Below are 13,374 nucleotides of genomic sequence, written 5' to 3' on the forward strand. Positions count from 1 at the left end.
TCCATCTATATATAAATATAGAGGGATGAATTATACTTATTAGTGTATTAGTAAATATATAAAGTACCCTGTCCTCGTCCCAAATTTCATTCAGTCTGTTCAATAGTTTTTGCGTGACAAACAAACATTTATCTGTGATTACAAACATTCGAATTTAATATATAAAACTAACAACTTGACCCGGCTTCGCATAGGTAGATAGAATTTTCGAAAATAATACACAGCCTATCTTACTGTCTGATAATGTACCTTTCTATAGGTGAAAGAATTTTTAAAATCCGTTTAATAGTTTTTGAGTTTATTCATCACAAACGAAAACAATTTTACCTCTTCATAACATCCATTATACTTAGGTGATAATTATATAAATGTTAAAATCAATTACCTAACAAGTAATAAAGGCAACTAAAAACATGATTCAATCGACTTAAAAACATTTATTACGTAATAAGCGATATTTACTGTCATTAAACCGATTGGTAACAATACAAGGAATCAATATTGAACGTCATTGTAATTACATTAAGCTAACAATTACTGGCGTTACAACTTGTCAAACACTAAGTGGGTTAGGTAGTAACATATCATTAAAATGCATTTTATCACATCATTAATGTTGATTCCTATTATATTTATGTATTTATATACTTTTTATTGCATCTAATGTAAAATAATAGATATATAAATATTACTCATAGGTATAAAGTACAAAAGGCGGTCTTATCGCTAAAACAAACTGTTTCAGACAACCTTTGGGTTGAAGAGAAAAGAAACAGGTGGTAGCTATTTGGCACAATATGTATAAAAAAAACGTTTATGTTAAAAAATATATGTAAATATAAGAAAAATATAATAATTGATATATAATAATAATAAATATAAGAAATACCAAGAATACTTGCCTCACAATATTTGTATTGATGTAATAATGTTGATGTTCAGTAATATATTGTAAAACTCCGAGTCTGGAGATCTGTAGTACAGGTTTCGACCTAGTTCAGACTCTAGACTCTCACAAGGATAATATTTTTAAGTTAAAATTCTAAATAGTCATACAATGTAAAATATTCCTTGTGAGTAGTGAACAAAGATTATTTATTATTTATTTAATATTATTATATTACATAAATAAAATAAGATCGCCCATTGTTTTCTCATTGTGGTTATTTCTTGTAATCGTTTATATTTATAATAAGTTTACTATTGTAATCTTTTGGAGGAAACAATAAAGAGTATCTATCTAAATATATAAAATATGTACATAATATACATTTAGGTAGACATATTGTAATATTGTTTATATATATACTACATACATCTTAACGCGTAAATAATTGTATATATATGTATATACATACAATTATTTACACATTAAAATATAATTGTTTATATGTAATATTATCGGTAGGTCACCGTGTGGTTCTGGAATCGAATGGGCTATCTCTTCCTTTCCTGTGGATGTTGTAAGGAGAGAATAAGGGAACTTAATGGTCGAGAGATAAACAGCAACGTTCCTCTTAAAAAATTTCCAAAAGTCTTTTTTTTTTTTATACAACTTAGAATGGCAAACAAGCTGACGGCCCACCTGATGGAAAGTGGTAACCGTCGCCTATAGACATGAGCAGTACCATGGACATAACAGAGTATACTTTTTCGCCCATGATACCCACCATGCGTTGCCATTCCTGAGGACTCAGATGTTATTCCTCTGTACCCAGTAAATTCACGCCATATCCCACCCTTCAAACCGAAATACAGCCATGCAAACATAACTGAAACTTTCGGTTGAAACACAAATGGGACAGAAGTACCCAAGCAATCGACTTTTGTACAAAGTCTCCCTCTAAGTCTAACTGCAGTTGCCAACTCGCCTGCCAAGTGTGGCAAATACTGGCAAAATCTCCCGAATGTTAAACTGCCATAAGGAACGCCCCTGTTCTTTGTGACTGTCTATAGGAGAGGTTTATGTTCAGCAGTGGTCAGATAAGGCTAGTATGAGAAAGGCGATTGTTAGGAATGGGGACTAATGGTCCCATTGCTAGCAATACACACTATCAGATCGACCTTCACGCGGCCCCTTTCGCTCTGGCAGCTATTGCTGTTATATACAGGTGAATTCATTACGATAGGTAGATCATGACCTGCCCTTTAAATAAATAGCACTCGAATATATCGATAGATACAATGTCGCTACCGTATGCACTGGTTTAACGTTCACAGCTGGAACAGCATCTCAATCATCTTCATGCGTGTGCGCACTTCATTCTCATCTACCATCCCTTATTACTACTGCCACTTTCAAACATAACAAAACCACTAAGTAGTTCTTTGAGATTAACTGGTTTAATGTAATACAGATTATTATATTATAAATGGGTATTTGAAAATCCCAATGCTAATGGTTTACATCGGGTTTTTCCTTTGTATTTTGCGTATAAAGAATTGTATTTTAACGCACATAAATTTAAAGCGCATTTTATTAGAAGCAGTGTGTGTGATTGTTAAAAATATATATGTATTATATTTAAATCTATTATACTTATATATTTATTATTTAACTCTTTATTGCAGCATAAACAAAAATATAAAATGACAATTGAACAATTGAAGTGAAATACAGTAACGTAAATACAGATTGAAATATACACATAAAGGTACAAAAGGCGGTCTTATCGCTAGGGCAATCTCTTACAGACAATCTTTATAATAATATGTCACGGGAAATATATATAAATATAGTTTGTATAAGTTAATTATTACGTGTTTTTAAATGCCTTTAGGTTGTCTATTATATTTATTAAATGTGTTTTAAATGAATTAGCACTGTTTTACTTCTTGATTATGTGGTAATGTAATGCAGGTATATAATACATTTTTAACACATATAGTCGTGTGTGCATTGTGGACAGGCATAAATATTTAGAATAGAAATTAAATTACAATAATTTGAATTAAAAGTACATACTTATAATACTATACTTAGTAGATTTATTAGTAGGTTCAGTTTAATCTTTAATTATACGTGAAAAATAAATTATTTTAAAAATTTATTACTATTATAAAACAACATTAGTCTATCCTTAAGTAGGTTTCACATTCCATAACTTATGATTATCTCGCTTCTAAGTTACATATGAATAGACCATGAAAATGTGCTTTAGACAATATATAAATAGTATCATCAGGCAGGCCGTATGCCTATTTTTACAGCCCAATTACATAAATAATAAGATATTTATTTATTTAAATTGTAATGCACAGTGATGCACCAGACGGTGTTCTCTATTAGTCAACTATTGGGCAAACCGAGAAATAAGTAGGTGGTTGCATTATTGAATAGAAGGAATATAATAATAAGATATCATAAAGAATACTATATAAAGAATGTATTATTTAATTTCGAAAAAATTCACCGAGTACTAAGTAATTATTTTTAATACTCAGTACGATTAGTTATAGAAAAGACATCAACGCGTATTCGATTTATAAAAAAATGACTTAAATTTTATATTTTAATTTTTTAACCTATTTTTTGGGATATTTAATCAGATATTGTTATTTTTTTTATTAAAAATGTTTAAGTTACTTATTTATTATTATTGGTAATTATTTTTGGTATTAGGTGTGTATAAAAAAAACGGTCCTTTATTACAGGCATAGTTAGTACTTACATAAGGAAAAATATTTCAATTTTTGGCAAGATCCATCCAGATCACTTCAATTTTCTCTAAATATAATTATTAATTTTACCATTTACATTTTTAAAACTATTAATTTTACCTTATCATATTAGACTTTCACTATCCACTGTTGAACATACGCCTCTGTCTTGGGGGTTTGCCAGTAGTTGCCACACTTGGCAGGCGTACTAGCAACCGCAGTTAAGTTTTAAAAAATATTTTAAGAGGGATGCTGCTGCCTATCCCTCGCCCTCCCTTAGTCGCCCTCGCCTCCCTTATGACACCCATGGGAAAGAAACAAATGGCCCATTCTATGCCAGGATCAAACAATAATTTTACTTAGTAATGCTATTTTCATTATGTTAGTATTTAATATAAGAAAGTACGTTATTACTAATTAGGTTGATACGTTATTAATAAACTTACGCAATCCGCTAAGGGACGCTGCATGTAACATCTGTTGTCTCAGCAAATATTCTCCAAAGTGAGCTTGGTCCATCATCATCATGCCAACAAAACGAAGAGTCACACAAAACAAATACTGGAACCACAGTCAGTGTCACTTCACAATAACATTTTTACAAGTCCGAACGGGTACTGCATTTAAATAAAAACACTTCAGACAAAACAAAATTTACATTTACACTCGTACAAAAAGTTCATAATTAGGAACATACGAAATAAGGCAAGTGTTGACGTGACGATAATACGACGGCTGCGTTTATACTGAATCGTCTTAGTGTCGCGGGCGGCGCGTGCGCACGACCACGCCCCTCGCATTCCATTGGCCGGTTCTCAGCTAATGGCGGAGTGAAGAGAAGCCTGCGCATCCGACTGCGCTTTCCCCAAACTTTCCGCCCGCCTTCGTGGCTATGACAGGTGATCGGATTTTGTTACGATTGACATTCCAGTTCGTGCGTAGGCGCAGGTATCGATGATGCCCATTGTTTTTATAGATGGAACATCGTACTTATTAGCATGAATACTATCGCTATAGTGCAGGTGGGTTGTATGTCGTATTGTTATTCTATCACGCCACTATGCTCTATATTCATCGAAGTACACAAGTGTGAACATGGAACGTTGTCTAATCTTTTCAGTTTAATACTAATGTCTGTAAAGAAAAGAGACTAAGGGAACTTAATGGTCGAAAGATGAACGGCAGCGTCGCACTTAAATTATTAAACTATGAAATTTTATTATTAAACTATTTATTAATTAATTTTACAATATGAATATGAATGATTATAAACTACAGAATATATTAAATAACTATATAATACTAATAACAATTACGATATGAATAGATACACATCAATACTTAAATAATGAATAATAATAAGAAAATACGTACCTATTGTGATACAACTTCAAATACTGGATAATATTGTAACAGATCCTTAGACTATTTCTAAATTGAAAAAAGTGTTGTCCTCTTCTTTCGTACTTGTTGTACCCAACAGGGTCCATAATTGAAGTTGAAATGTTACCTACTAATTATATTATGGAATGCAATAAGAAATAAATAAATAAAACGCCACTAAAGCCTAACTACCTTTAACCTACCTGTCAAGCGTAGGAACTACTGGCAAAAGCCTCCTTTATGGGGCAGGCCTATGTTCAGCAATGGACAATTAACGGCTGATATAATGATGATGTAGATAATCATTCTATTTATTTATTTATTTATTCTTTATTGCACAATAAAACTTTGTACAAGTGGCGAGCTTAATGCCATATGGCATTCTCCATCAACTAACCATTAGGTAAAAACAGAAAGCGTATGAAGGGCAGAAAGAAAAATGTACTGAAATTAAAATAAAAAACCTATGTAATCTCTAATTTCCTTTATAGTCGTGAACATCGATTTAAGTGAACGGGAATGTTGTAAGTAAAATAAATGGAAAGAAAAAAAATATTTATTTATTTCTTTATTCTATATCTATTTAATTACAATAAAATATTTTACACCAAACAAAAATTATTAAAAGTAAAAGAAAAGTACTGAAATGGTGCCCATTGTTGTAAGCATTACTTTTATCTAATTAAGTTTATATAATTAATTACTATATTTTTTTGTGTAGATGTACATATTGTTATTCTTTATAATCTGTGTAATTTTTTTTGTAGAGGAAAATAAAGAGTTTTTATTCATTTATAATGTTATTCAGCTGTCCTTTAGGACACGATGCATGACATGATGTTATTGTGAGGAGAGTTTTTGAAATTAGATAGCACTAGGCACTTGAAATAAAATATACCTATAATTTTATTTTATTTATATTATATTTTATTTATATTATATTTTATTTATTTATAATTAAGCTAAATGCATTTGAAATAGTTTAATAATAATTTTCATCATTTGTTGATATCGTTAATATCTTTATTAATTTAATAACATTTAATTATTTAATTTCATTTTAATATGTCTCAATACGAGTACAAAGCTTTCTGTGGTTGCCTCTAAATGTAAGAACAGTTACATCTAATTTACTAGAATATTGTATTGACATACTTCGCTGTATCTCATGTTGGTGATGCTATAAATAAATAAAACAATATAAAGTACTAGAATTTTATTCACAAACAGTCTAGCCAATAAAATGTAACCAATGCATCGAACCGATACGACAACATAACCTTCAAGAAAAGAGCATATTCCTTTTTAAAAAGCCGGCAGCACACCTGCAATGCCGTAGGTGTTGTGGGTGACTATGGGCGGCGGTGGTCACTTACCATCAGGTGAGCCGCATGCTCGTTTGCCCCCTGTGTTGTAAAAAAAAATCTTACCTGTCATGAAATAAGAAAAATCGCTCAACGAGTTATGAAAAGGATAATGTTTCAAATTGCTTGAGGGAATTGAAATATCGAATCGCCATTACAGAAATCGCAGGGATTTATAAATTAAAGTGATAATGGACTGGTCGCTAAAACAGAGACTGCAATTTGGTAGCAAAGTGTAGTTTGAAACGACATATTGATAAAGTGATGACATACACAGGATGGATGATGAACTAGAGAAACGAGTAGATAACGAAAGATAGAACTTAGAGAAGAGATCACTTTTAGTGATAACATTTTATTGAACTAAGTGTTATCTTGCGGAAATCCATATCACTGATTATTTGAATAGAATTATTTTGTTTAATTCCGCTACCATTAGTCGCCTCTTACGACACCCATGAGAAAGAAAGGGGTGGCTCATTAAGTAATGTCGGAACCACATGATATGCATATTACTCCCTTTGTAATAATAATAATAATAAAGCCTTTATTCGCTGGCCACAATTTTAATCTTACATACTACTTATTACTAACTAGCTTACTAGCAACCATTGTGTTGATCAGGTTGTTTGTCGGCATAGGCCTCCCCCAACTGCTTCCATTTCTCTCTATCCCTGACTGACTTTCTCCATCCTTTAGGTACTCCCTTTACTCCCTTTACTCCAATATAAATCTTTTTAACTTAGGAAAAACTAGTTAATAAAAATAATAGTTATTTCACTCAATTAACGCCACTTTGTACTTAATTTTGTTTAAATGTCGCAAATCGATCCATTAATTTTGTAGTTTAGACTTAAAATCGTTCATTACGACATCATTGTACATGTTAACTAGACGAGTTATAAGTAACAACTATTAGTAAAATCTGATCTATAATTTAATTTTAATAGTAAATATATTTAATATTAAACTTCCCCGTTGTTTATACATAGTTTATATAATAAAATATTCACTTTAACAATAGATATCTAATCCTCAGCGTGGGGGGGGGGGGGATAAGGATTATTAATAATACGGTCCTCTTATTAAATAGTAATATATCCAATCAGGTCGACCTCTAAATGGATCTCTTTTGAAACTCATCATCATCTTCCTACTCTTATCCCAATCATTTGGGGTCGGCGTAATATGATTTTATCCATATTACAAAGAGATTTCTTTTTCAGTTTTATGACCGACCGTCGAAGTCGACACTCAACTCTAAATTAAACTGTTAAAAAAATCTTTAAATTCTTTTGAAATTTGATTTTATGAAAATTCATATCAAGTGTTTTTAGAGTAATTTTATATACGTCGTCGTCGTCGTAATTCGTCTGCTTGGATACTGCTGTTCCATTCGTATTTCTGTCGAAACGCATTAGTGCTTGTATGTAGGACGATATATGGCAATAGGTAAACTTATACAGTACTTATGGAAAATAATATATACCTATTTTGTAAATGTAAATTAGACTCTATTTTCCGCTCTTAGTCTCTCAGTTGGGCCTTTGTGCGTAAAATTATATGTAATTTGTGTATTATATGTAACATATATCTATTTATCGATGTTTTCAATTGGATAGCTATTTTATTTATTTATTTTTAACTTCAACATTTAAGTCGACTGGTACACGTGTATGCCTGTAACTATGAATAAACTGTCAGTTTATCTCATATTGGGTCTGCTGGAAGAAATCTCCTTTAGTGATAAGCTCGCCCTTGTGCATTATTATGTTCAATTATTATTCTGATAACACATTTTTTGGTTACAATAAAGAATAAAAAGTAAATCCATAGTTCTTAGTAATGGCATCACACTAGGGAACCGTGTGACTGACAATGCATATCATTATGTGGACCGTCAACTTGTTTGCCATTTTAAATTGCATAAAAGAAAGAACAGAAATATGGCTATTTAGAATGTATTAAATAGATGTAGTCAAGATTGGAAGTATTTTTACTTTGGAATTTTGTCAACACATAATTGTGCTTGTATTTAAATTTTCATCAAATCTCCTTTGATTGGGAACTCCGACCATTAATACCTGAGATTCTTTTTTTTATAACGCAGGGGGCAAACGAGCATGCGGCTCACCTGATGGTAAGTGACTACCGCCGCCCATGATCACCCACAACACCAGCGGCATTGCAGGTGTGTTGCCGGCCTTTTAAAAAGGAATATACTCTTTTTTTATACTACTATTATGGTAAACAAGTATACGGCCCGTCAGATAGTAAATGGGGTTACCGTAACCTGTGGATGCCTGTAACACGAGGTATATCATGCACGCTTTACCAACCCTTAAAGAACCCTATTACGCCCTTTTTATGTGAATAAATGAATGAATGAATGATAACCTTATTTGACTGAATACTATTAGTTTATTAAAATACAGGTTATTAATCAGTATCTCTATGTTCAACCGTGTACTATGTAAAAATTTAAATTAGGAACTTATTCTTAAAATTTTACATTAAAATAGTCTTCAAATGAATAAAATCATTCCTCGGAGAGTTAATTGTAAATTTTCTTATCAAATATTTTGTCTGTCAAATTTCTGTATTCATTCGGTAATGTATTTCACTGCCATATATGTAGAACATTTTTTTGTTGTACAAAACCAATCTGTACAAATTAGATATCTACTTACAAGATACTGCAAAAATGTTAAAATAGGTGTCGTGACACATTGCCCTTTTATTCTGTTATTACACAGAAATATTTCTCATTTAGATACCGTAGCTACTATACTTAATCTATGTTAAGAACAGGTACGTATCTAGAGTTGACTCAAATTGCACTATTCATTGATACTGTATCTAATCCTTGTTCTTAGCACTGCACACTAATCACTTGCTGTTTTTATCAGCATATGGATTGACCATCACAACATAGCATTGGCATGTATGGTGGCCACGTCACTCCGTCTGACAGTGACTTCTGGCTACCAAACGCCTTGTTATCAGGTTATCATTGCTGTTACTATCTCTAGAATTGTCTTGGCATTCGCTTACTTACTCATTACCAGTGATCTAATCGCGGGACATTATAATAAAGGTTGCTTAATGTCAAGGGAAATATTTATTATAAGTAGATAGGTAATTAAGCGTATTAAATGTAGGTACTTATGTCATTTTTGTTTGTATCAATATTGAATTGTTTGTAAAATATTTATTGTACATAATACAATTTACCAGAGGGAGAATTTGTACAAAAGTTGTTTGCTTTGTCACCTCTGTCCCATTCGTGTTTCTACGGTGAAAAAGTTGTGTTTAAATACTGTATTTCAGTTTAAAGGATGGGATATGGCAATGAATTTATAGGGTACAGAGGAATAACACCTGAGTCCTCAGGAATGGCAATGCGTGGGGAGTATCATGGGTTAAACAGTATACTCTGTTATGTCTATGGTACTGCTCATGTCTATAGGCGACGGTTGTCACCATTAGGTGGGCCGTCAGCTTGTTTGCCATTCTAAGTTGGATAAAAAAAAATATATTGTTGGTATATATGATTTAAAATTTCTACTAAAGTCTTAACTATTTATATATTAAAAAAAAATATTTAGTTTATTACATTGTCATTAATTACCATAAATATTTTACTAAATTGTATCTAATGCTAATAACCCATATTCGCACCTACAAGTTAATGAGTAAATAATTCAACTGTTACATTATACCAACATGTCAGCCATTAGGACTACCTTATTATATTATATACATTAATTTTACGCGAAACACATTCCATTAAACGACATACTTCTGCTGTATGAAATCGTAGCTCACGTTTTTGTTATTATTATTTTATTATATACTTTGTTCTCGCAAATTTGCCGGTTTTTTCAGACAACCCGTCGCAAAAACCTTTGGAAAATAGAAACTGGGACCCCAACCCCTTTTATTGCATGTGTATATACAAATATGCATACACACATATATTACATATATATTAATTTTATGCTTCATCGCTCTATATGTATGTGTGTGTCTGTAGCGGCGTGATGTGGTGCATGTTGTGAGTTTAGTGTAATTATTGTATTTCCTAGTACTTTTACCTCCTTTAGGTATATTAGCCTTATCGTATCCTGAACTGATTTCTTAAATAGAATTTTATCTACTTTCTATACTAGAATACTAGAATTTTATCTAATTTCTACTACCTAGACATGGAAATAATAGATTAATTTTACTTTAGTTTAATTTATGAATGTGTTCTAAAATTTTGTAAGCAACAGGAATTCCTCTTTTTCCCGATGCACAATGAATTAAGTGTTGTAATCCGCTCTTACAGTCTGATAAAATAAAGTTTGTAACAGCAAATAAACACATATGTGCGTCAGGAATATAAGTAAAAAAACAGTGAAACAAATAAAATATATAAAATAAAAATACTAAAATAATAAAGTACTTACTTTATCTTCATAATTGTCTAACACTGGTTTTTACATCAAAAACTAAGCCAAGCCAAGTCACGAAATATGTAAACGCAGAACTTTCTTTGATTTATACTCTTCTAATTAATATTTTCTATTGATTTCATGTAAAATATATCAAAAATAGTAAGAAGTCACATTAAGTTTTTTCTCATTCATTCATCCATCAACTATTTCGTTTCATTTTCTTTGGCTCTCTTGTAAAATTCCCTAAATACTATTTTACGAGTAATAGATTCTGTCTTTCCAGCCTCTACATAATATAGATCGAAGAAATAATACCGAATGCGAACTCTCTATAAAATTGTGAACCTCCCGTTGAGAAACAACGATCAAAATGAAATTACAAGATCATATTAACCATAGATACGGCTTATAATTTATATTTTATAACTGCCTGTAGGTACCTATAAATCAACCTCTAACGATCTTAATTTAATGCAGGTAATCTATATCTAATTTTAAGTAACCATAATTATTCAAAGGTCAGGTCAGTATAACGTCATAAATCTGATCGGTACGCAATCATGTTGAACAAGAGACAATAAACAGTTACGTACTTATCTACGTACACAATATTTAAATATATTTTACTGTATCTAACCAAAACTAGATATATGTTTTTTTTTTATACAACTTAGAATGGCAAACAAGTTGACGGCCCACCTGATGGACAGTTGCAACCGTCGCCTATAGACATGAGCAGTACCATGGACATAACAGACTATACTGTTTCGCCCATGATACTTCCCATGCGTTGCCATTCCTGAAGACTCAGGTGTTATACCTCTGTATCCTGTAAATTCACACCATATCCCACCTTTCAAACCGAAACACAGCCATGTAAACATAACTGCTTTATGGTTGAAACACGAATGGGACAGAAGTACCCAAGCAAACGACTTTTGTACAATTCTCCCTCTGGTTATCCAGCTATGTATTGTCCAGACATAGAATAGACCACCTCTTTTTTCCGCTACTAACAGAATTCAATGATCAAGAGATGGACTGCAGCGTTTCACTTAAAATATCACTAAAGACTAAATGTGGTTGTCAATCCGCCTGCCATGGCAACTACTAGCAAAACTCCCCTTTATGGGGAAGCCGTATTTTCGACAAATTACAAAACAAATTATAACAAGAATGCAAAAGAAAGTAAGTATCTATAAATATGTGCATTTTTATCTTCTTACTAGTTGACCCGATAGACAATGTTTTGTCCAAATTTAAATTTTTCTCCTGGAATTCCAAATAGGTCATTTGAGAGTCAGCCAAATCGGTCCACCTCTACTAAAGTGACACACAACGAACAACGTCTAATTTCTATGTACATATTTTATTTTAATAAAGTAAACATATACGTGGATGCATAAAAGCGTGAGCACAACTTTACCTACTAGTAGATCCTTACCTAAAAAATATCCATATTTTTGTATTTCAAAAACAAAATAAATACGTGTTCAACACAGGAATAAACCCTATCGATTAGGTGTAAAAATATATTAAAAATCTATTCATAATTCGCGTAGGTTCACAAAAAAGGGGAATTGTGATATTTTATTTTTATTGAGATATTTATTGACCAAAAGAAAACATGGTACAAAAGATAGACTTAATGCTAGTAGCATACTTTACAAGTCAATCTTTGGGATGAACAGTGAATTACGAACATGGTACTTCATTATTGGAATGGGTAAAGATAACATAAAAGCTAATAATGTATACACAATACACAATAAATATGTAATATATACATAAATAATATAAAGATACACATACTTAATTAAAATGAAGGAATATATGTACAACTACATAAATATATAAAATATAAATAATATATAAATAAATAAAATATAAAAATTGTGACTAGCTACTATTGTTGTAATGAGTTCATAAGATGAGCATGGACTTTTTTAACAAGGATGTATTTGGAATCTTGTTCAATTTCGTTCTTAGACAATTGTGACATTGAATTTTTTTAATAGGTGAAAATGGAATGGTATCCCTGCTTGCACTATTGGAATTCGCTGGCGGACACCAGTGAGAGATGACAAGTCACGATGAAAGCAGATCAGTTAACCTGTTGTAATAAATTGAATAAAAATTAAATACAATTGTTTTAATTGTTAACGGAAACGAGTGGAGGTCTACCTGATAGGGTATATTGCTAACAATGGGGTTATTAGGCATATTACTATTACTACACCTATAATTACTATTATAGGTGGGAAGCTAATAATCCCCACCCTCTAAAATTGACGTTTAGTATATATCTATTTACTTCATAAAAAAATGAAATGTTATATTAAGTGTCGAAGGATATTTTAGATCTACCTTTTAATAAGTTTAAAACTGTTAATAGAAACATTTATTGAACAAAGCTTATTACCTACACATTAAATAATTACTTGAATGACAAATGTACATGGTGTTAATGGATCACGCATGACCATGTAATTTTAGACATAGTACATTTAAATAAATATACATAA

The 13,374-nt window shown here is 31.4% G+C and overlaps 1 protein-coding gene across 1 annotated transcript in view; it reads right to left on the reverse strand.

Moving 5' to 3' along the window:
* The window catches only part of LOC113517572 (T-box transcription factor mls-1-like), a 48,809-nt gene extending 44,398 nt beyond the window's left edge, over nt 1-4,411 (reverse strand). The window contains exon 1 of the mRNA XM_026902281.3: nt 4,107-4,411. Within this exon, the coding sequence (XP_026758082.1) occupies nt 4,107-4,188 (82 nt within the window). The 5' untranslated portion in view covers nt 4,189-4,411. The remainder of the gene's footprint in view (nt 1-4,106) is intronic.
* Between the last annotated feature and the right edge of the window lie 8,963 nt (nt 4,412-13,374).

The sequence above is a fragment of the Galleria mellonella genome, unplaced genomic scaffold (assembly GCF_026898425.1).
Source record: "Galleria mellonella isolate WM207_F2 unplaced genomic scaffold, CSIRO_AGI_GalMel_v1 utg78, whole genome shotgun sequence".
Classification (NCBI taxonomy): domain Eukaryota; kingdom Metazoa; phylum Arthropoda; class Insecta; order Lepidoptera; family Pyralidae; genus Galleria; species Galleria mellonella.